Genomic DNA, 20,427 nt, shown 5'->3' with positions numbered 1-20,427 from the left:
TGTACTGGCTTCCCCCAGGCAGTTTTGTGAAGGGCCCAATTTTGGAATCAAGCAAATAAGGAATAAGCAATAATTGAGGTTATCTAGGAATGCCCCCACTCCCAGGAATAAAAACCAGGCTTGTTTTCCAACAGGGATGAACAGAGGAAACGGTTTAATTTCTCTTTATCCTGGATTTGTTTGGGTGTCTTTAATGGAGACCCTTGGGTCCTGCTTTGACTGCTTCTGGCCTTTTTGTATGTGAACACCCATCCTTCTACCCAGGTTTGAGGTCAGTATTGAGGTCTCTAGAGTTGAGTACCCTTTGCCATCTTCTTTGTCATGGGGGGCTGTTCCTGGGTGAGAAGTGACAAGCCATTCACATACTATGAAATCCTGTGTTAGGACAGTGGCGCTCGCGTGCGTGCATGCGTGTGTGCGCATGTGCATGTGAGTGCGTGCATGCGTGAGACAGAAGACAGGATGGATTCCAGAGGGAGAAGGCAGAAGGCAGACAATGCAGTGGAGCCTGGCCTCCAGGCATGCTCTTCAGCATTTACCTGGCCTGTGCTCCTAAAAAAAAAGGCAACTTTTTCCCAGACTCCTACATTTGGACTGAAGATAAATGAAGCTATTTCTGTGTCTTTGTAGCAAAGGCCCTGTGGTGAGTCAATTGAGAATCACACCCATAAGCTCATACGTTTGAATGCTTGGTTCCCAGTTAGTGGAACTGTTTTGGAAGATTAAGAGGCGTGGCCTTGTTGGAGAGAGTGTGTCACTATGAGAGGGCTTTGAGGTTTCAAAAGCCCATGCCAGGCCCAGACCACCCTCTCTCCACCATCTGCTGCCTGTAAAGTAGGATGTAAAGCTCTCAGCTGCTACCCTAATGCCATGCCTGTCTGCTTCCCACCATGATGATCATGGACGAACCCTCTGAAACCGTAAGCAAGTCCCCACTTAAATGCTTTCTTTTGTAAGCGTTGCCTTGGTTATGGTCTCTTCACTGCAATAGGACAGCAAGTGAGACAGGTCCCACGGCTGCGGTTAATGTGCCACCCCTTCCTTCCCCATCCCATCCTCCTTTTTTCTCTGCAGCCTGTCCTCTCAGCACGGCCCGGATGTCCAGAGTGTGGAGGATCAACATCCCAAGTACCACCTAGTTCAAGCTCCTGGGTGGGAAATTTCAGCTCAAGTGAACTCTGTGCATTGGGCCCCAAGCTTGGACCAGAGCTCAGGCTACCTTAGCTGCAGAGCAGGATGCTGACCCTGCTTCGAAAATAATGGTGGTAGTGGAGGGTGTGGGGTAAAAGCACTACTTATGAAGCCTGACAACCTAAGTTTCAGATATGGGTCTCACATGGTGGGACTAGACAACTAACTCCTTCAAGCTGTCCTCTGACTAGCCACCCCCCCAATATTTCATGAGGAGAGGAGGGAGCAGAGGAGAAGATATGATGAATGTTGGGTGGTGCTGGGAAAAGGACACCAAGGCTAAGGTGCCTGTCATGCAAGCATGAGGATCACAGTTCAGATTCTTGCTACAGATCACCCCCCACCTAAGTTAGTGGGGGAGGAGGGATGACCTCTACTAACATTTCCCAGTGGGTCCTGTGATCCTACTAGAGGCTGGTCCACCCGGTAAACACCTGTCTCCAGACTCCGGATGGATGGGATAGAAGCCGCTGGTGGAGACAAGTGAATGGCGTGCATGTATGGAAGGATGGGACTCTGCCCCTACACGTGGGAATTTCCTTCTCAAGAAAGAGAAACTGAGTAGGGAACTCATTTTCTTGAATCACTTCCCGGCTTTCCAACTGCGGTGATGCTGGGGACTTCCTTCGACCTCTCTGGCCTCATTGGGGACGCTTTCGGTTCTGAGAAGATTCCCGGCAGTATTAGGGGAAATGTGGGTATCCTGTGGCGCGCCCCCTTGCCCCACCAGTACCTACAGGAATCCCTCTGCTCTTTGCAAGCAGGAGAGTCCCTAGTTCTGCTATAGGTGGCTCTTGGGGTCCCAGGAGGTAGAAAAAGAGCTCCCCTTGGGACTATGCCTCCTTCAGCCGTCTAGGTGCCTGCCCTTTAAACTCCGGGGGTTGGGGGGAGAGGAGAGGGGGGTATCAGACTCTTGGGAAGGTCTGGGGAAATCCCTGCTCAGCAACCATCCAGAGACCCTCTGCGATTGGTGCCTGAAGGCCCCGCCCCCTTCCTGGGCGGGGCCCTTGGCAGGGACTTTGAAGTTACTAGAGGCACTATCCTAAGCTGTGATCTGGCCGATCCAACGACCCGCAATGGTAACTTTGCGACAACGGCAGTGCGTGCTCTGGGGCTGCTTGTTGACAGCGGTGAGTGGCTTCTGTCCCGATCCCAAGGGATTTGAGAGTGGGAGATGGAAAGATGAGACAAGAGTTCGGGGATGAGATCTTCCTAGCTGATTTGGGGGGAAGGAGGGAAGGGGTGAGTGAGTAGGGCAGGCAAGATCTCTCTGGTGTTGACCATAAAATAAGGTGGGCTGCCCCTCTCCCCTCCCAGAAGGCTGGGATTCCATTCCGTGTAGTGCACAGGGGGAGCTTAGGGAGAGCATACCTGGACAACTATCTAATCCAGCCTGGGCTTAGGAGCTGGCCATAAAGACTGGAAAGGGGTTCGGAGTTGCACAGGAAGGAAGCCTGGCTAGGGGAAGGGGCGGGTCTGGCCTGTTTCCTGTCACTTTCCATTGTGGATAGATGCCTGCCATCAGTGGCTATCCTCTCCCTGCTAGTTGGGGCCACTTTCTTCCCCACTTGTGGGAACAAGACCCTGGGTACTTTCTTGGTAAGAGGGGATTTAACACTCACCACACCCTACCATACCCAAGCCCATCTAGGAGGAATCCCCAGGTTGATGCCTCTTCCCCTTGTACTTAAGATGGTATAAGAGATACCCAAAGAGAGGAATAGCCATGGAACCCAGGAAAGGGTGAAGAGACCAGCCTCGGTTTCTCCAGGCACCAGAATGGCTCAGACCCAACCAAGCACATCTCCGGGATTTTCAGAAGCCAGCACTTGATTCACTTTTGATTTAAATGTATTTCTGCAGTTCCTCATTCTGGAGGCTGGGAATCCCCTGACTACCTGAGTCTCATCCCACCCCTCTGCCTGGGCTCCTCATGTTTTCAAGAGTCTTTTTGGTTTGGAGACAGGGACTTACGTGTTTTAACTGACTCCCTCCGACTTGCCCATGTGGGCAGGTGTCATGTTACAGGCCTGGCTTTCTGAAGCTGGGACAGTTAGTGCCCTGAGCACATGCTATCAACCAGAGGAGTTGAGAGAGAATCTTAGGTATCTGAGGTTGACCTCAAATTTGCTATGTAGTTGAGGCTGACTTTTAATTTCTTCCTTTTCTCCCCCATTTTTTTTTTTGCATGTATGGTTTGTATGTGTGTATACATTTGTGTTGGTCATGTGTCTTCTTGCATGTGGTGGCCTGAAGCTTCTATGAGTCATTCTTGGACACTCTCCACCTCACTCATTCAGGCAGGCTCTCAATCAAACCCAGAGCTCCCCATATGGCCAGTGTCACCAGCCAGCTTGCTTTGGGGATCCCCCGTCTTTGCTTTGTAAGGCTGGAATTACAGGAGGGCCACTAGAGATACCTGGCATTTACCTGTGTTTCTGGAGATCTGAACTCTGATCCACACATTTATGTGGTAAGCTCTTTAATAGCCGAGCCCTCTCTCCTACCCTTGCATTTCTGTGTCGTGCTGGGTCTATGGGCTTGCATCACCATGACCAGTTTTATGTGGCACTTAGAAGGGAACCTAGGGCTTCGTGCATGTTGGGCAGTCATTGTACCAACTGAGCTACATCCCCAGCAGAGGGCTGTAGATTCTGACATGTGGCCTGGGCAGGGATAACTGTGGGGGTCAGCAACAGGAGAGGAGAGGAAGTGGGGAAGCTGCTTTCCAAGCTTTCAGTCGCACTCTGAGCCAGTGGTTCTCAACCTGTGAGTCACAGGGGCCGCCTAAGACCACTGGAAAACAGATACTTACATTATGATTCCTAACAGTAGCAAAGCTACAGTTATGAAGTAGCAACGTAAATAATTTTATGGTTGGGACTCACCACAGCACGAGGAACTGTGTTAGAGGGTCACAGCGTTAGGAAGGTTGAGAACCCATGCCCTAAGCAATGGCTCTTAGAGGGACAGGATGCTGGAGGAGGGTGGAGTGGGAGAGAAGTGGATGAGAGCCTTGTGGGAAGAATGGAGGAAGAAACAGAGGTGTGATGAAGGCTGGTCTGGACTACCAAGGGCAAAGTCTGCCCTTGCGAGCTCCAGTCTGGGCCCCAGGTAGTGGCTGGGCCCTGCCAGAAATAGCAAGTGCTATTTATCGAGGTCTTTCTGTGCATTGGGCTGGGAGAGAGATTGCATATAGCCTCCATTTGATTTTTCCCTACTCCTCTGTTACACAGATGACTAAAATGACGCTCAGAAAGGGGAAGAGGTTTGCCCAAAGTCTCTCAAGATGGATATGAACCTATATCTGACTTGTGAGCTTGCCACTCATGTGGCAAGGGGTCCCCAAGCTGTGGCCCTGAGAACTTTGTGGAGGAAGGATCAGTGCTTTGGGGAATGAAACTGGGGTGACAAGCTGTCAGAGGAAAGGTGCCTCTTTCAGATGCTCAACGATGCCGCCAAGGGCTTTCACTGCTCTTGAGGTAGACTGGGAAGTCTGGTGAGGTGCTGCCTGGGGATGAGCTGTTGCCAGAGGAGCTTTCAGATGCATTTCATTAAGTGATTTGCTCAGATACCCAGGTTGAATGAGAGCTGTCAGTGAGCTGAGTCCTGGACAGTCAGTCACTTTCCAGGGTGCAGGGTGTTGTTCTTTTGAATAAAAGCTGGAGAAGGGGGGTTGGGGTCCCCGGTAAGGGTCCACGTGGAGAGCATAGCAGGTTTCACAGCCGGTGAGAATGACCAAGGTGGCTGGCGAGGCGGAGGGAATAACACGCCAGGCAGATAGAGCTTAATGAGGAGTTTATTTAGAAAGGGGAATGAGGGAGAATGGAAGAGAAGAGAGGGAAGAGAGAGAGGGGGAGAGAAGAAGAGGCGGGTAGCTGGTGACCAAACGAAAGCAAGAGAGAGAGAGAGAGAAAGAGAGAGAGAGAGAATGGGGGTGTGCAGCAGCTTGCTTTAAAAGGGAAACTCGTGCATAACTCATAACTGAGTCCCCTTAAGCAGCCCTGTAGTGAGTGATGTAGCAATGACATGGCCATGCCTGCCCCGCCCATTGTTAGGGGGCGGGGTCAGCAGACTGCTGGTTTCCTACACAGGGTACCCGAGCAGACAGTCATCTGTGTGAGCTGAATACAGCTGCTGTTTTGTGAGCACCCACCACGGTAGACTGCCAGCTCATGCTTATGTGTTCTCTCACATTCTCAACCCAGGGCAGGTGTTACAATTCCATTTTAAAGGTGACAAAACAGGGCTGGAGAGATGGCTTAGTGGGTGAGAGCACATGCTGCTGAGTTCAGGTCTTAGTACCTACACTGGGCTGGCACACAAATAACATAGTAAAAACAAATCTTTAATGGCGAGGAAATGCAGCCTCAGAAGAGCAAGATAACTAGTTTGTGTTTCAGAGTGATCTGTCTCATTCTCAAACATGGCTCCCCACAGCCCTAGCCATGGGTATTTCTAGAATGTAGCCTGACTTGGTGGAACACAGTATGGGCTAGAGGGATGGCTCAGCAGTTAAGAGCATGTGCGGCCCTTGCAGAGGACTGGGGTTAGATTCCCAGCAGAGGATCACAACCACCTGCAACTCTGGCTCCAGGGAGTTTCTGACTTGCTCTTCTGAACTTTGAGGGTACCTGCCCTCACACACACATATCCACATATAGACACATATCTACCCTTAATCAAAAATAAAATAAATCTTATGGCTAGACAGATCCTTAGAGCACTTGTTGCTCTTGCAGAGGTTCAGTTTCCTAGCATCCACATGTGGCTCACAACTGTCCTTGGCACTAATCCCTGGGAATCCTGAGTCCTCTTCTGATCTCCAAGAGCACCAGGCATGCACCTGTGTGGTCAAAACACTCGAACACATAAAATAAAATAAACACACCTAAAAAATGTTATTTTTTTAAGACAAGGTTTCTTTGTGTAGCCCTGGCTGTCCTGGAACTCACTCTGTAGACCAGGTTGGCCTCAAACTCACATCCACCTGCCTCTGCCTCCCGAGTGCTGGGATTAAAGGCATGTGCCACCACCACCCGACTAAAACTTTAAAGTCTTTAAAAAAAAAAAAAAAAAACTTACATAAGTCCTCAAGTACAGGACTGGGGAGATAGCTCAGTGGTCGAAGCACTTGCCATGCAAGCCTGAGGACCTAGTTCACCCCTGGAACCATGTAAGGTTGTGTGTGGTAGAATGTGCAACCCTAATGCTCCTACAGTGAGACAGAAGAGCCCTAAAGTTTTCAGGCCAGCCAGCTGGGCGTAGACCCCATTTTAAACAGGTGGCAGGTGAGGACTGACACGGATGTTGTGCCCTGACTGCCACACACTTGAACTGTGGCAAATACATGCTCCAAGTCACAAACAGGGCAATGCATATGCACACACACACCAAAACAGACTCACTTTATAGTTCTTAAAAAAAATCACACTTTAAAAAATATTTTCTATTATACATATGTATGTATGCACGCATGCATGTATGTAGGTGTAGGTGTGGAGATTAGAGGACAATTTATAGAAGCCAGTCTTTCCTGCCATGTGATTTCTCAGGGATTGAACTCAGGACATCAGGCAGTAGGTGCCTTGATCTGTTGAGCCACATTGCTGTCCTGTCCTTATGTTTTCAAGGAGCAAGTCTCTAGAGTCAGACCATAATTAATCCCTCCCTCCCTCCCTCCCTTCCTCCCTCCCTCCCTCCCTCCCTCCCTTCCTCCCTCCCTCCCTCCCTCCCTTCCTCCCTCCCTCTCTCCCTCCTTCTCTCCTTTCCTTTCTTTTTTGTTTTTGAGACAGTTCTTCTGTGTAGCCATGGCTGTCCTGGAACTCACTTTATAGACTAGGATGGCCTTGAACTCACAGAGATCTGCCTGCCTCTACCTCCCAAGTGCTGGGATTAAAGGCCTGCACAGCCACACCTGGCTAGTTAATGCCGCCTTTCAAAGACTTTTAAAACTAAAATTAAGACAGGCCTAGGGAGGAGGCTCTCAGCTACGAGCTGAGGTTTACTAACTTGTTAAGAGTCTGTTGCGTGTATTTTTAGGGTTTCTTTTTAATTTATGGGAAGTGATACTGGCTGTTCTCACAAGGCAACAACAGACTTACAGTTAAGAGAAGTGTGTTTAAACTAGCAAGTTCATAGCATGGGTGGCACTTAGATGTGGAAATGTCGAGAGTAAGACACAGTCAGTGGACAGAGGACATGTTGAGAACTTTGAATTCTGTCCCTGTGGAATGTTAGAAGGTAGCCTGACCTTAAGGAACACAATACAGGCTGGAGGGATTGCTCAGCAGTTGAGAGCATTCCAGGCACTTGCAGAGGACTGAGATTAGGTTCCCAGCACCAATGCTGGGCAACTCACAGCCACCTGTCACTCTGGCTCCCAAGGAGTTTCTAACTCGATGTTCTGAGCTCTGAGGGTACCTGCCTTCACACAGTGTCTCGGCCTCGTTGCTGCTCAGTGTTGCCCTCAGTAGAATGACTCCTATCCTTCTGGCATCAGTTGATGTGGAGCTGGGGACAGAAACCATGGTGGCACTCGGGAGAAGGGCTGAGGCCAGCTGGAGCTGGCAGCCTGGGACTCTACAGGAAGTACTTGAGTTCACCCTTCCTGCTGGGTCTTTGGGAGCAGCGAGAAGTCAAGTGGATCTATTTGGGTGAGAGAGTTGCGAGTTCTTTGTAAGATGGCAGAATGACTCTCTGGATATGTTTTATAAGCACACCACTTGGCAGTATAGTAAGAATCAAGTATAGCTCATACTGTGGGGGCTTTCTTTTCTGCTTTGAATTTCCACTTCTGCTACAGTCTGTGTCCTGGCTAACTTTCAACATGTCTGTCAGAGATCCCTTCCAGTTACACACTTCTGTTTTTTAGGTCCATTTAGGACAATGCATTACATGCGACGACAAACAGTACCTCTTCGATGGCCAGTGCTGTGACTTGTGCCAGCCAGGTGAGATGACAACGTCTAGCCCCATACCAAGACCCTTCCTTCCCTCTTGTTTGCTGGCAGATGCAGACCCCATGTATGAACTGTGAACTCAAGGCTAAAAATGGCTCCCCCCCCCACTTCCTTGATACTAGAATGCCCCAGGCTGCCCTGTATCCCCATCTTCCCCACTCACACAGGGTCTGAGATGTCCATTCCCAAGCTCCATGCCCCAGACCCTGGCTCACTGGGTAGTAACAAGGTCTGCGTCACAGGGCTGACCTGAACTGCCTCATTTCTCCCCCCTCCTCCTGTTGTTGTTTTTCTTCAGGAAAGAGACTGGAGAGCCACTGCACGGCTCTCGCCAAGACCCAATGCCTTCTGTGTGGCTCAGGCGAATTCATGAACAAGTGGAACAAGGAACCCCGGTGTTACCAGCACACACACTGTGAATCCAGTGCGTGGGGCTGCTTGGGGAGGTGCACTTGAGAACTGGGTTGATCTGGATTTCAGTAGAAGGGTCTGACCTGGTGGGTGGGAGTCTGGGTTGAGTTTGGACTGTTGAATAAGTTAGTTAGTTGGCCGTCGTCTGTACCAGGAAGAGAGCGTAAGGAAACAGGAGATGATGTGAGAAGTAGGGATCTTGCAGCCCAGGGGGATTTCTCATTCATCCTTCTCATCTCTGCTCAGAGGAAGGGCTTCAGGTTGAGAAGGAGGGCACCTCAGATACAGACACCATTTGTGCCTGTAAGGAAGGTCAACACTGCACTAGCGAGGAGTGTGGAAGGTGTGCTCAGCACACATCCTGTGGCCCTGGCTTTGGAGTTAAGCAGATGGGTAAGTGGCCTGCCTGGGGAAACAGCTCTGTGGATGGAAGAAAGGAGCTGGGGTTGGGCAGTTGACTTTTGGCCCCCAAGAGCAGAGGGGATAGCGACACCCACTTGGACTGGTGTCTTCCTCTGATTAGCAGGAAATGGGATCTTTCACATTCTGGCCTTGGCTATGGGCAACTTCCTGGGGAAGGGGAAGGGGACTCCTGCTGGGTTGCAGTCTTAAGGGGCCACCGCAGACTGTTTCCTGCCCTGCTTGTCTGCTGGCTCCTGCAGGAGTCACATGCTGTGACACTGTGACTCACTGAGACTCTTGATGCACCCTCCCCACATGCTCCCAGCCACGCGGACTACCGATACGGTGTGTGAACCCTGCCCAGCCGGCTTCTTCTCAAATGGGTCATCAACTTTTGAAAAGTGTCATCCTTGGACCAAGTAAGAGTTGCCTCTCCTCAACCAAAAAGAAGCGTGGGTCCTGTTGCAGCTTCTTCAGCTACCTCCTCATGGCCACACTCACTCACTTGTGAATGTGGCCTTGTGGCTGGCCTAAGGGACGCTTTGTGCATGTTTTTTTTTTTGCCTGCTCTTGCTCAGTTAATAGAATCTGGACCTCCTTGTCTTCCTGAAGTCTCTCATCTTGAGGCACCACGACACCCCTTTCTCTCCTTTACTGTTCCTTGTCAGTTCTTCCATTTTCTTGGGGTGTGTGTGTGTGTGTGTGTGTGTGTGTGTGTGTGTGTGTGCAGTCATGTGCGTGTGTATGTACACTTGTGTGTACATGTATTTGTACACTTGTGTATGCATTTGTATGTGTGTGCACACGTGTGATAGCAACTTGGGGTGTTATTCCCCAGGCACTGTCCACCTTTTTCTTTTGTTCTGAGGTAGGCTATCACTGGCCTGGAACTCGCCAAGTAGACTAGGCTGCCTCTGCAGCACCGGGGATTACAACCATATGCCACCCAGCCTGGGTTTCTTTTTCCTAATGTGGGTCCTAGGGATTGAATTCATGCTTACAGTCTCCTGACTGAGTTGTCTGTCCCCCAGCCCTTCTTGACTCTTAGTTGCTTTTCTGGTGTTTTGTTCGGATTCTCTGCTCCCCAGTCACTATCCCCCCCTCTCCTGGACTGTCTTGTCTACATCCGCGGTTTCCTCTCCCCTGAATCTGTGCTTTGGGCCCCAGAGTCTCACAGCTGAATGTAGTGATTCCCCAACACCTCAACCTCTGTATAACCAAGCCCCAAGTGAAAGGCAGGCTCTGGCTCAGGGCAGTCACACAGAGCTGCCCACCTTTGCCTCCCCCTCCCCCTCAGTCAGGTCCGTGTGTCTGCTGTGAGCGTCTGGGGAATCCACCTCTTTACTCTCTAGTGTGGTCACATGGGCCTCAGCACTGTGGTGTGGTGATGGCCTCGTCTCTTCACAGGCTCCTTACCCCTTGGCTGGCTCTGCATTGTCTTGCCATTGTGAGCCCTTTCTGGATCACTGTACTTTAAAGCATTCCATGGCTCTGCTGCCTCTGGGAAGAAGCCCTGAGTCTGGTGTGGGGCCGGGTCCAGCACGTTTCCCTAACTCTCCCCCATACCTTGCACGCTGCGTTTGCACACCTTGCACGCTGCGTTTGCACACCTTGCACGCTGCGTTTGCACACCTTGCACCCTGCGTTTGCACACCTTGCACCCTGCGTTTGCACACCTTGCACCCTGCGTTTGCACACCTTGCACCCTGCCTGAGCACACTCTTTATCCTTTTGCTTCGGAGTCTCCTGCCTGGGAGAACCCTTAAGTACGCACCCCATTAACTCTTTACATTTGCTTTTTAAAAATGAATAAGCCCCTCTCCTCAGGCTCTTTTCTCTGTACTCCTTCCCAGAGATTCTGCCAGTAAACAAGAAACACATCGACACACACACAACCCCCCCCAACACACCCATGACATCTTACACAAGTTGTGGCCTACATTCTATACCTTGTTTACAGCTCACCTTCCCCGAAGGCTAGCAGCTGCTTGAATGGAGAGTTGTAGCCCCCCCCCCCCACCTCACCAGTCTCTTCCTCTGTGTTTGGAATGATGTCACCCACAGCAGGCACTCATCAGTGTCCACTGGTGGGTATTAGCCGATCACAGAGGTCCCTGTACCGGAGTCAAGTGTGCACCGGCCACACCGCACCACTTGGCTGGTGCGGCTGCTCTTTTAACTTTTGTACCTCTCGGGGCCCTTCTGATCTTCCTCTGTGGATCCCCTAATCTGCTTCAGCACCGGTGGGACCCTCAGCTTCCTATCTGGAACTGGAATGCCCCTCCTCTCTGGAGGCTTCCGCTGAAGGTGCTCAGTGTTTTTCTCACGTGACTAAGTACACGCTTTCTCTGAAGCCCTCTTTCACTGCTTCTGGCCTTCCCATTGCCGTGTCCCTCTCTGCCCACATCTCCCAAGGACCATCCATCCCACAGCTCACATCTCTGTTCTTGTCCTGCCTCTGGCTTCCCACTCTTCTGCAGTGCCTCCTGTGTGAGTGGCCTGGGACCAGCCCCTCTTTCTAGTTAGGTTGTCTGGCTGGGTGCCAAGGACACTCCAGCTGCCGGAGCTGCCCTGCCTGGAGCATACCATCACAAGTCAATCTCAGGATTGACTCTCCTGTCACCCTGGTCCTGCTTAGCTGGCCCCCACTTTCACAGCCACCGATGCCTTCATGGAGAAACCTCCCCCAAAGACCCTTAACATGGACCAGTTTTGCTCTGCATGGGACATTGGTCACATCTGCTCATCTTTCAGATGCTATAATTGGCTAGGGGGCTGTTCCTGGCATTTAGCTGGTGGAGAGAGAGGTGCTGTTAAATATTCTGGGACTTAGGGCATTTCCCAGCATAAAATACCTGTGGGTGCCAAGAAGCCCCACTGTGTACCAAACTCATCCCCTCCGTTCCAGCCACGAGGGTCCTGCCTTTGAACAATGCCCTCTCTGCTTTAGCTCTTATCACAGAGCCTGACCCGTACCATCCACACTCCTGGTTACCCTCCTTCAATGGAAGCGGTAACTTTTCCTTTCACTCGCATCTTCCTGTCCTTCCCATAATGGCCAGCTCAGAATGCTGCACTGTCAGTCACTGTCAGTGAGCCTGGCCTTGCCACTCGCTGGCTGGCTCCCCTGGGCTCGGAAGCCTTACGGTTGGGGAGCCCTGTTCTCTCTCCCTCTCTGCATGTGTGTGTGCATGCACACATATGTGTACACATGTGTCTTTGTGCAGCTGTGAGGCCAAAAACATGGTGGTACGACAGGAAGGGACGAATTGGACTGATGCTGTCTGCGGTGAGTCCAGGGGAGAACGGGTCCTGCCTGTTGTTTGGGAAGGGGGAACTGGAAGGGGACCCTGAGACACATGGGAACACTGAGGTAGGAGTGAAAGCAAGAGGCAATTTGGGGAGTAGTACTTCAGCTCCTATCTTGGAAGCTGAGTGAGTCATATCTGCTGTGTGAGCCTCAGTTTCTCTAACTGTGAAATGGGTTAGCAGCAGCACCTCCCTTACTGGTGTGGTATGAGTGCATGGCATGGCATTTTCCCATTTTGAAATTGTGAGCACAGGTCTGCTCCCGCTCAATTGAGGCGAGGGTACACTGTGGCGTTGTCACCGGTTAGCCTTGGTTTGGATGCTAGGATGAGAAGCTTGACCAGCGGCTGGATCACAAACTCAGATAACAACAGGGACTAGGTTGTCACTGAATGAGTAAAGAAAGAGACGGGTAAGAGAGCTGGGTCTGGGGAGTGGGCCTGTCAGCACAGCTATTTAGGAAGCTGAGGCAAGAACTCTGCAAGTTCAAGCCTAGCCTGGGAAGCTTGAGGACACAGTGTCTCAACATAGAAAGTAAAAAGAGGGTTACTGAGATGGCACAGTAAGCCAAACTCTTGTGCAAGCATGATGACCCAGCACCCCACACTTGTCTGGCATGTGTGAGGTCCTGGGTTAGACCCTCCACACTTGTCTGGCATGTGTGAGGTCCTGGGTTAGACCCCCACACTGTCTGGCATGTGTGAGGTCCTGGGTTAGACCCTCCACACTTGTCTGGCATGTGTGAGGTCCTGGGTTAGACCCTCCACACTTGTCTGGCATGTGTGAGGTCCTGGGTTAGACCCCCACACTTGTCTAGCATGTGTGAAGGCCTAGGTTAGATCCCCAATTCCGAAAAGGAAAATAAAAATACAGTCTTTTTGTTTTTCTCAAGATTGACTTTGTTCTCTTGGAAAGATGTGACTGGAATGGAGTGAGAAAAACTCTTGAGCTCATATGTAACATGTAATAAACTATTGTGAAAGAACAACAAGCAAGAGAAAGAACATTTTGGAATTATACTAGGAAAAAAAAAACAAATGTAAAAAGCAAAAACCTGCAGTGAACAAAAGAGCAAATTTTAAAATCAAGTAGGAGCTGGCCTTGCCAGATGTGTGGACCTTGCTTACAGCATCCTGATTTTGTCCCTGGTCCAATACAAGTTTATTTAAAAGCCACGTAGCCACCTATGGGCCAGAGTTTGTTCTGCTGGTGTTTGCCTCCCTATCTGTCAGGTGGATGGGATGGTACAGGCATACAGCCCCAGCACTCAGGGGGCTGATGCATGAGAACCCCAAGTTCAAGGTCAGCCTGAGCCACTTAGTGAGACCCTGTCTCAAAGAGGGTGGAATTTCTTTGTCTCCTTAATTGTTATGGGGAAGTAGTTGCACCCCTTGCCTCCGAGGCCTCCTGCCTTTTGGTCTTTTTGTCACTTGGAAGAGCAATGAGGACAGAAGAGAGACTTTATTTCTCTCCTCCACACTTCCATAGCAAATGTGAACAACGTAGACAGGAGAGCTGAACGGCCGCAGGGTAGGGAAGAGAGCAGGGGGCGTGAGAAACAGGCAGGCGGGTTTCCCCTCACCACATAGCTGGTGAATGCCAGGTGGGAAGTTGGCTGACTGGGGGCTGAGCCTCCCAACTGGAATCTCCCAGGGCTAGAGAGATGGTAAGAGTGTTTATTGTGCAAGCATGAGCTAGACATAGCCACATAGACTGTGACCCCAGTGCTTTGGGGGTGGGGCGAGAAGGAGAACTGCTGTAGCTTGTAGGCTGCCAGACTAGCTCCAGGCTCAGGAGAAGGTGGTATGTGACATGTGACAGAGCAGGACATCTGCATCCTCCTCTGGCCTCTGAATGCGCACACAGATGCACACACACCTGCACATACACCAGACCCACATACACTACCCCCCCCATGGATATGCAATCTCGTAGTTCATAAACATTGGCAGATACCATAAAGCATTTAATACAACACCATCCCAATGCTGCCGCTCGAAAGCTCTGACCTCAGGAGGCCTAGATGCTTTAGAAGATGCAGTTGCTTTGGACAAGGAGTGGGAACACCTACCGGTGGCTCTACTCAAGTCTGTCTCCCCAGGTTTGCAGCCCCGGAAAAGAGCCCTACTGGTCATTCCCATCGTGTTGGTCATCCTCGCCACCGTCATCATGGTGGTGTCCTTCTGTATCAGTGAGTGCCCCTGTGAGGGGACAGGGGGAGGACTCAGTGCTACAGAACCAGCCCTCCCAATGCCCCACCCCTTCTTTTTCTTTCTAGAAAAAGTGGTCAAGGAACCAAAGGATAATAAGGTAAGCCATCTTTGAGGGAGAGAAGCTTGAAAGATTGACTCGTGGGCAGGTTGGGAGACTCATGGCAGGGAGACAGATTACTACTCTGAGCAAAGTGCTTGCTGCACAAGCCCAGGGACCTGAATTTAGATCCAGTACTCACGGAAAAAAAACATCAGGGTGGGGTGCAGAGCTTGCTGACACAAGGTACTCCAGGTTCCGAAAGAAACCAAAGGAAACCCTGACTCAGCAAGTAAAGTTGAGAGTGACATTGTCCTCTCGTCTCCATCAGTGCATACATGGATACATGCACATACACCCAACACCACACCATATGTACACACACACACACACACACACACACACACACACACACACACACACACACACACACGGGAAACAGGCGAACAGGCTCAGGGTCTGTCCCGGGGTTAGTAAGGTGACAGTTGGCTACTCTTAACCCTACCCAGCTCTGAATCACGATCTTGTTCTTTCCTCTAACCCAGTCACTTCCCCATTGGGAGGAGCCAGGCAGCATTGGCAGAATAACCCTGCCAGTGCTTTCCTCTGGCTTGGAAAATAGGCAAGTCCAACCTTTAGAGGCCCAGTAGGTGGAACCAGAGGGGCAGCTTTTTCCTCTGCCTGACTCTGACTCTGGAAGTTTCCTGCCAAATTTCATGTGTCCAGCAGGGGGCAGGAGGTATCTGAGAAATCAGCTTTGATAACATCCCTCTCCCACAAGGGGAAGGGACTTGGAGGAAGGATTCTGCTCCTGGGGACAGGATGGCTCTGTGGCTAGGGGTGACCTTGGCTCTCACACCCTGGCTCTCCAGGCCTTACCCCCTGCTGTTGAAAGGGGAGATCCTACCGAGACAGAAGATTGCCCTGGCCACAACACTGTGGCCCCAGTGCAGGAGACATTGCGTGGGTGTCAGCCCGTCACACAGGAGGATGGCAAGGAGAGCCGCATCGCAGTGCAGGAGAGGCAGCTGACGGACAACATGGACTTGAAGCACCTGGCCTGAGACCCTGGAGCTGTTGTAGTGGCGATGGCATGAGGGCAAGGACCTGGCTTTGGATGACTGCTGACATTTGAGATTTGAAAGGAACAAAACCTGTCATGCCTGCCTCTCAACTTGCTTTTAAAAAGATGGAGGAAAAGCTTGGGTATCAGGGGTCCACAGAGTGCAGCCATACAGGACCCAGAGCCGTATCATGGTAGCTTTTACTCTCAGGAGTCATGGACGCCACAGTCTACGGCTTTGTTGCTTGTACTGTTAGAAGACACCTGATTGCCCATCAGCAGGGGACTGGCTAAATAAATTTGTAATGTATTTATGCAACAGGATCTCAGAAATACTATCAGCCGAAACAAACAAACAAAAGCAGGTAGTGGAATGATGGGTAAAGCGACTTTTAAAAACACATACCCAGGCAGGTAAGATAGCTTTTGTGGGTAAAGGTGCTAGCCACCAAAGCCTGATTACCTGATTTTGATCTCTGGGACTACATGGTAACAGGAGACAACCAAATCCAGAGGGTTGACATTGGACCTCCACAGGCACTCTGTGGTACATGTTCATGCATGCATGAGTGTGTATGTGCATACCCTAAAATGGGTTCATGCCTGTGATACCAGCACTCAGGAGGAGAAGGCAGGAGGACCAGGAGTCCCAAGCCAGCCTTGAATACATAGTGAATTCAGGGCTAGCCTGGACTACATGACACTGTTGCAAAAACAAACATTAACTGGGTGGTGGTGATACACGCCTTGAATCCTAGCACTAGGGACTCACAGGCTGGTAGATCTCTGAGTTTGAGGCCAGCCTGGTCTACAGAGCGAGTTCCAGGACAACCAGGGATACACAGAGAAACCCTGTCTTGGAAAAAAAAAAAAAAAAAAAAAAAAAAAAGAAAGAAAGAAAAACAAAAGCTAAAGCACAGCTTCTCCCAACATCCAAAACAAAGCACATGAAGCCCTCACATGCCCTGAAACAGTACTTATGTACTATATAACAGTGTGTAAGCAGGCTGCACACTGTACTTGAATACGGTCTATATAGATATGGAAGGAAAGCTATGATGCTGTGAATAAGACACGTAACGTGTGGGTAAAGCAAAGATTTCAGATTAAACCCTGAACATCCAAACTGCAGGAGTGGGTGTGGAGAGGAGGCTCAGTGCTTAAGAGCAGCAGCTCCTATACAGGGTCTTGGTTTGTTTCCCAGGGCCCACATAGTGGCTCACAGCCATCCAATTTCAGGGAATCCGATGCCCTCTTCTGCCATCTATGGGCACTGAACATACGTGATACATGTACATACTACACAGGTAAAACACATGTACAGAAAATATGAAGAAGTATTTTTTTAAAAGAATGATGAGGTCTCGTGGCAGGTGTGTGTTGGGTTTCCCATAATGCATCATTATTTTTCCAAGGGGACAGTAGATTCATATCATGCTTACATAATTAAAAAATCATCAAACATGCACGAAGGAGACTAAGGGTAGACATGCCAGGTGATGAGATATTTAATTTGCTATTAGGCTAGAAGAATTAGGGTATTTTCTGAGCTCAAGCAAGAGTGTACCCAGATTGCTGGGCCTCCAGGGAATTTTGCCTGCGTGCTCACATTCAGTGGTAAGTTTGCAAGGCCTCAGGTTCACAGAAGTAGCCTTCTAGGACAGGCAAGGTCTGTGTCCCTCCCCATTTTACAGGTGGAGGGAATGGGTATAGAGAGGGGGAGTGACTTGCCAATGGTGACACAGTGGTGTGCAGTGGCCCATGAGCTCTTGGTTCCAAGCTGTCCCAAGATCCAGCTCTGCTTTCCAGAACCTAGCCACCGCAGACACCAGCTTCCAGGGAGATCCTGGGTCCCCTACTGCCTTCTAACCTCCGCGATGCTTCCCACTCAGATGGTGCCCTCTCCTGCCCCACGACAGTGTCTCAGGATAAAAATAGAGCATCCTGTTCTCTTTTCCTGCTGTGCCAACTGAGGGAGAGCCTAGCCAGGAGGAGCAGCAGATGGAGTGGGAGCAGAGGGGAGGGGAGGGGAGGAAGGCTGGGGGACGATGAGGAGGAGCCATGCCAAGGAGGTGCCTCCGAGAGACTCCTACACAGACTCCCACTTCGGTTTAACTCGTAAGTCTCACAGTTGTGGATCCCCCTGGAGATCCCACTGCTTGCAGGGTGGGGATGGCAATGGCTGGTCCTGATGGAGGCTGGGCGTGGGAGGTGCCGCTGAGAGCCAAGAGAAGGACACCTGGCTTTGGCAGTCTTCCCAGAAGAGCTTCCAGGGCCATTTGGAGGCACCAGGTGGAGGCTCTAGTTTAGAAAGCAGAGGGGAATATGGCGGGGGGGGGGGGGATTTTGGGACCTAATCCTCTTTCCCTGCCCAGAGCCCAAATATCGGTGGCCCTGACTCGCATGGTGGGGTGTGTGTGCGTGTGCGTGCGTGCGTGCGTGCGTGTGTGTGTGTGTGTGTGTGTGTGTTGGATAGAGGCAAAAGACCTACCTGTCACCTGTAACCCGAGTAACCTTGAGAGAGTCACTGCCACCCTTTGCTTCCCAGTTTCTTACCTGGTTCTTACCTGGTGGAGGGCAGCCACCACATCCTCCTAACAGGTGCTGTAGGTGATGGTTGCTCTCCTCTAGGTTAGGGGTTCTAGGATTTGAAGGAATGAACACAGTGACCGACTGTGAGGTTTGTAGAGTGACAGATTGCTGGGCACTACCTCCCATCTTTCTGGTTCATATCTGGGATCAAGATCAGGAAGTTGCATTTCTAGCAAGTTCTCCAGGTGGTCCTGATGTTGCAGGATCAGAGAACATACTGAGAGAACAGCTTCCCTTGGCTTTCACACTGCTGACTAGGCAGTGGTTTTCTGTTGGCTTTGGGATCGATGCCTGGGGCTTCCCCTATCCCGAATACTTGCCTGCTGTAGCTGCAGGCCAGGCTGGGGACAGCTGGGAGAGTTAGTGTCTGGGAGCACAGACTCTCAATCTAGCTAAGTTGAGACAGGGTTTTATATAGCCCAAGGTGGTCTAAAACTATCTATGTAGCCTTGCACTTCTGATCCTATAGTGCTGTGGATTATATGCATGTGCCACCAGGTCAGATTTAATGCCCTTCTAGGGACTAAACCCAGGGCAAACAGTATGTCAGCTGAGCTGCATCCCAGCCCTGAGGGTATCTACCCTGCTTTCTGGTCTCCCTAGAGTGATGGCATTCCCACGTGCCCACAGCGAGCACACAGTACTGCTGCTTTCTGTTTGATGCTTTCTAGGTTCAATTTTCCTCTACGGCTGGCTCCCTGGCTCAACTCTCTGTCACACCGCTTGCCTCTGCTCCTGTCTCTGCGTCTGGAAGTTCCTTTAGAAAGTCTGCAGAACCAAGCATAGGAAAGTAACTTTAGTATCTCTTAGCATCCAGCTTGGCCATTGCCTGCAATGGACATTTGTCACACATCCCCGATGAAAGACTGGTTCCCTAAGGGCCTGTCTCAGTCTGAACATTGTAGGGAAGACCAGCCTCCTCCCATATAGGGGCTGCTCCCTTGTAGGTGGCACATGGAGGGGTGGCTGTGAGACTGGCAGTGGCCAGCAGGTGGCGGCAAGGTAACATCCTAAAGTTGTTGGTTGCTGCTTGCCGGTCCTGGGTGATGGCTTCGCTTTGAGCCCGCTCTGCATAGGCCCCATGCTTTGTAGATGAGGCCTGACCCACCCACCCCCTGCCTTACTCACTCTGCAGATTCAGTCTGACCACTCAGTGGGAGGTGTGGCCTCTTACTGCACCCCTCTAAGATGGGGCTTAGAGGTCAAACAACTTGTTAGAGCTGAGATCTGGGTCCAAGTTCACTCCTACCAGGACTGTGCTTGCCTGGGGCAGATGGGAGTCTGAGTTGGGCAACCAACCAGTAGAGAAGGTGGGGCTGGAGACTAGAGAGGATGAGGCTACTTGGGTCAGGATCCCTCCTGGGGGGCAAAGTCTCTTGGCTCTTTCTAGCCCATCCTGGGAGGAATGAGAGTTGTGTGTTGTTTCCCAACACACAAATGCAGCTAATTCCATAATTAAAGAGGTCTTGGCAATTGCCCAAGAAATCATGACGCACACTGTTTGGGATGAAAAGACTAGGAATCTCACTGTGTACAGGTTGTGTGTGTGTGTGTGTGTGTGTGTGTGTGTGTGTCCTGACAGGTTCCTGAGCCAGATCAGGTGAATGTTCTAAACATGTTATCTCCATCCTCTGCTATCCAGGAGGATGAATGGAGCCCTGGGGGCTTAGGCTGTACCAGTGCATTGTGACCTGGGTCCAGGGCACCAAAACCCAAGACTTCAGCATTGCTTTTGGGCAGCCTGGCTAGGCACAATGGACTCTGAGGTGGGCACCCTCCAGGCATGTGCATGCGGATACCCTCGGGCCTTGCAGTGGGTTCCTTGGGCAGCAGAAGTTATTAAAGGCTATGCCCCAGAGGTTTGTTCTCCCCTGGAGTCAGTTGGGCATAGAAAATTACAAACCCACCTGCAGGGGTGTGGAGATACAGGCTTAATTTAGAACAAGTGTGTGTGGGGGGGATCATGCTGTGGTTTGGGGTGGGGAGCCATTTCCTGAGACTAGTAATGTGGTCAGATAGGGATTCTAGAAAGATCAACCAGTAGATTTTTGCCTCAGGGCCAGTGGGGACCAACCTTCTCTCCAGGCTCTCCTCTCTCTAGGCAGATTGGTGTGTCCTGCTGGGCTCTGGCACTCAGCTAGGCCCAGCCTCCTCCTCACAGCAAGCCTCCTGCCTCCCTCTAGGGCCTGTCTGATCCTCTGGTTCCATCCTTCCCACTCCTGCCCACCTCCTTCCTCTCCAGCTCCT

General features: G+C 50.9%; 1 protein-coding gene across 1 annotated transcript; it reads left to right on the top strand.

Annotated features, from left to right (window-relative positions):
• The first annotated feature begins 2,253 nt into the window (after window positions 1–2,253).
• Window positions 2,254–15,907, top strand: Cd40 (CD40 molecule). The gene is made up of 9 exons (XM_051186349.1): window positions 2,254–2,321; window positions 8,066–8,144; window positions 8,452–8,577; window positions 8,811–8,957; window positions 9,292–9,385; window positions 12,194–12,255; window positions 14,377–14,466; window positions 14,554–14,585; window positions 15,398–15,907. The coding sequence occupies exons 1-9, from the start codon at window positions 2,268–2,270 to the stop codon at window positions 15,587–15,589; spliced, it is 876 nt and encodes a 291-aa protein (XP_051042306.1). The 5' UTR covers window positions 2,254–2,267; the 3' UTR covers window positions 15,590–15,907.
• Window positions 15,908–20,427: the final 4,520 nt, after the last annotated feature.

The sequence above is a fragment of the Phodopus roborovskii genome, unplaced genomic scaffold (genome assembly GCF_943737965.1).
Source record: "Phodopus roborovskii unplaced genomic scaffold, PHOROB, whole genome shotgun sequence".
In the NCBI taxonomy this organism is placed as follows: Eukaryota; Metazoa; Chordata; class Mammalia; order Rodentia; family Cricetidae; genus Phodopus; species Phodopus roborovskii.
This window is presented reverse-complemented; position numbering and strand designations above follow the sequence as displayed.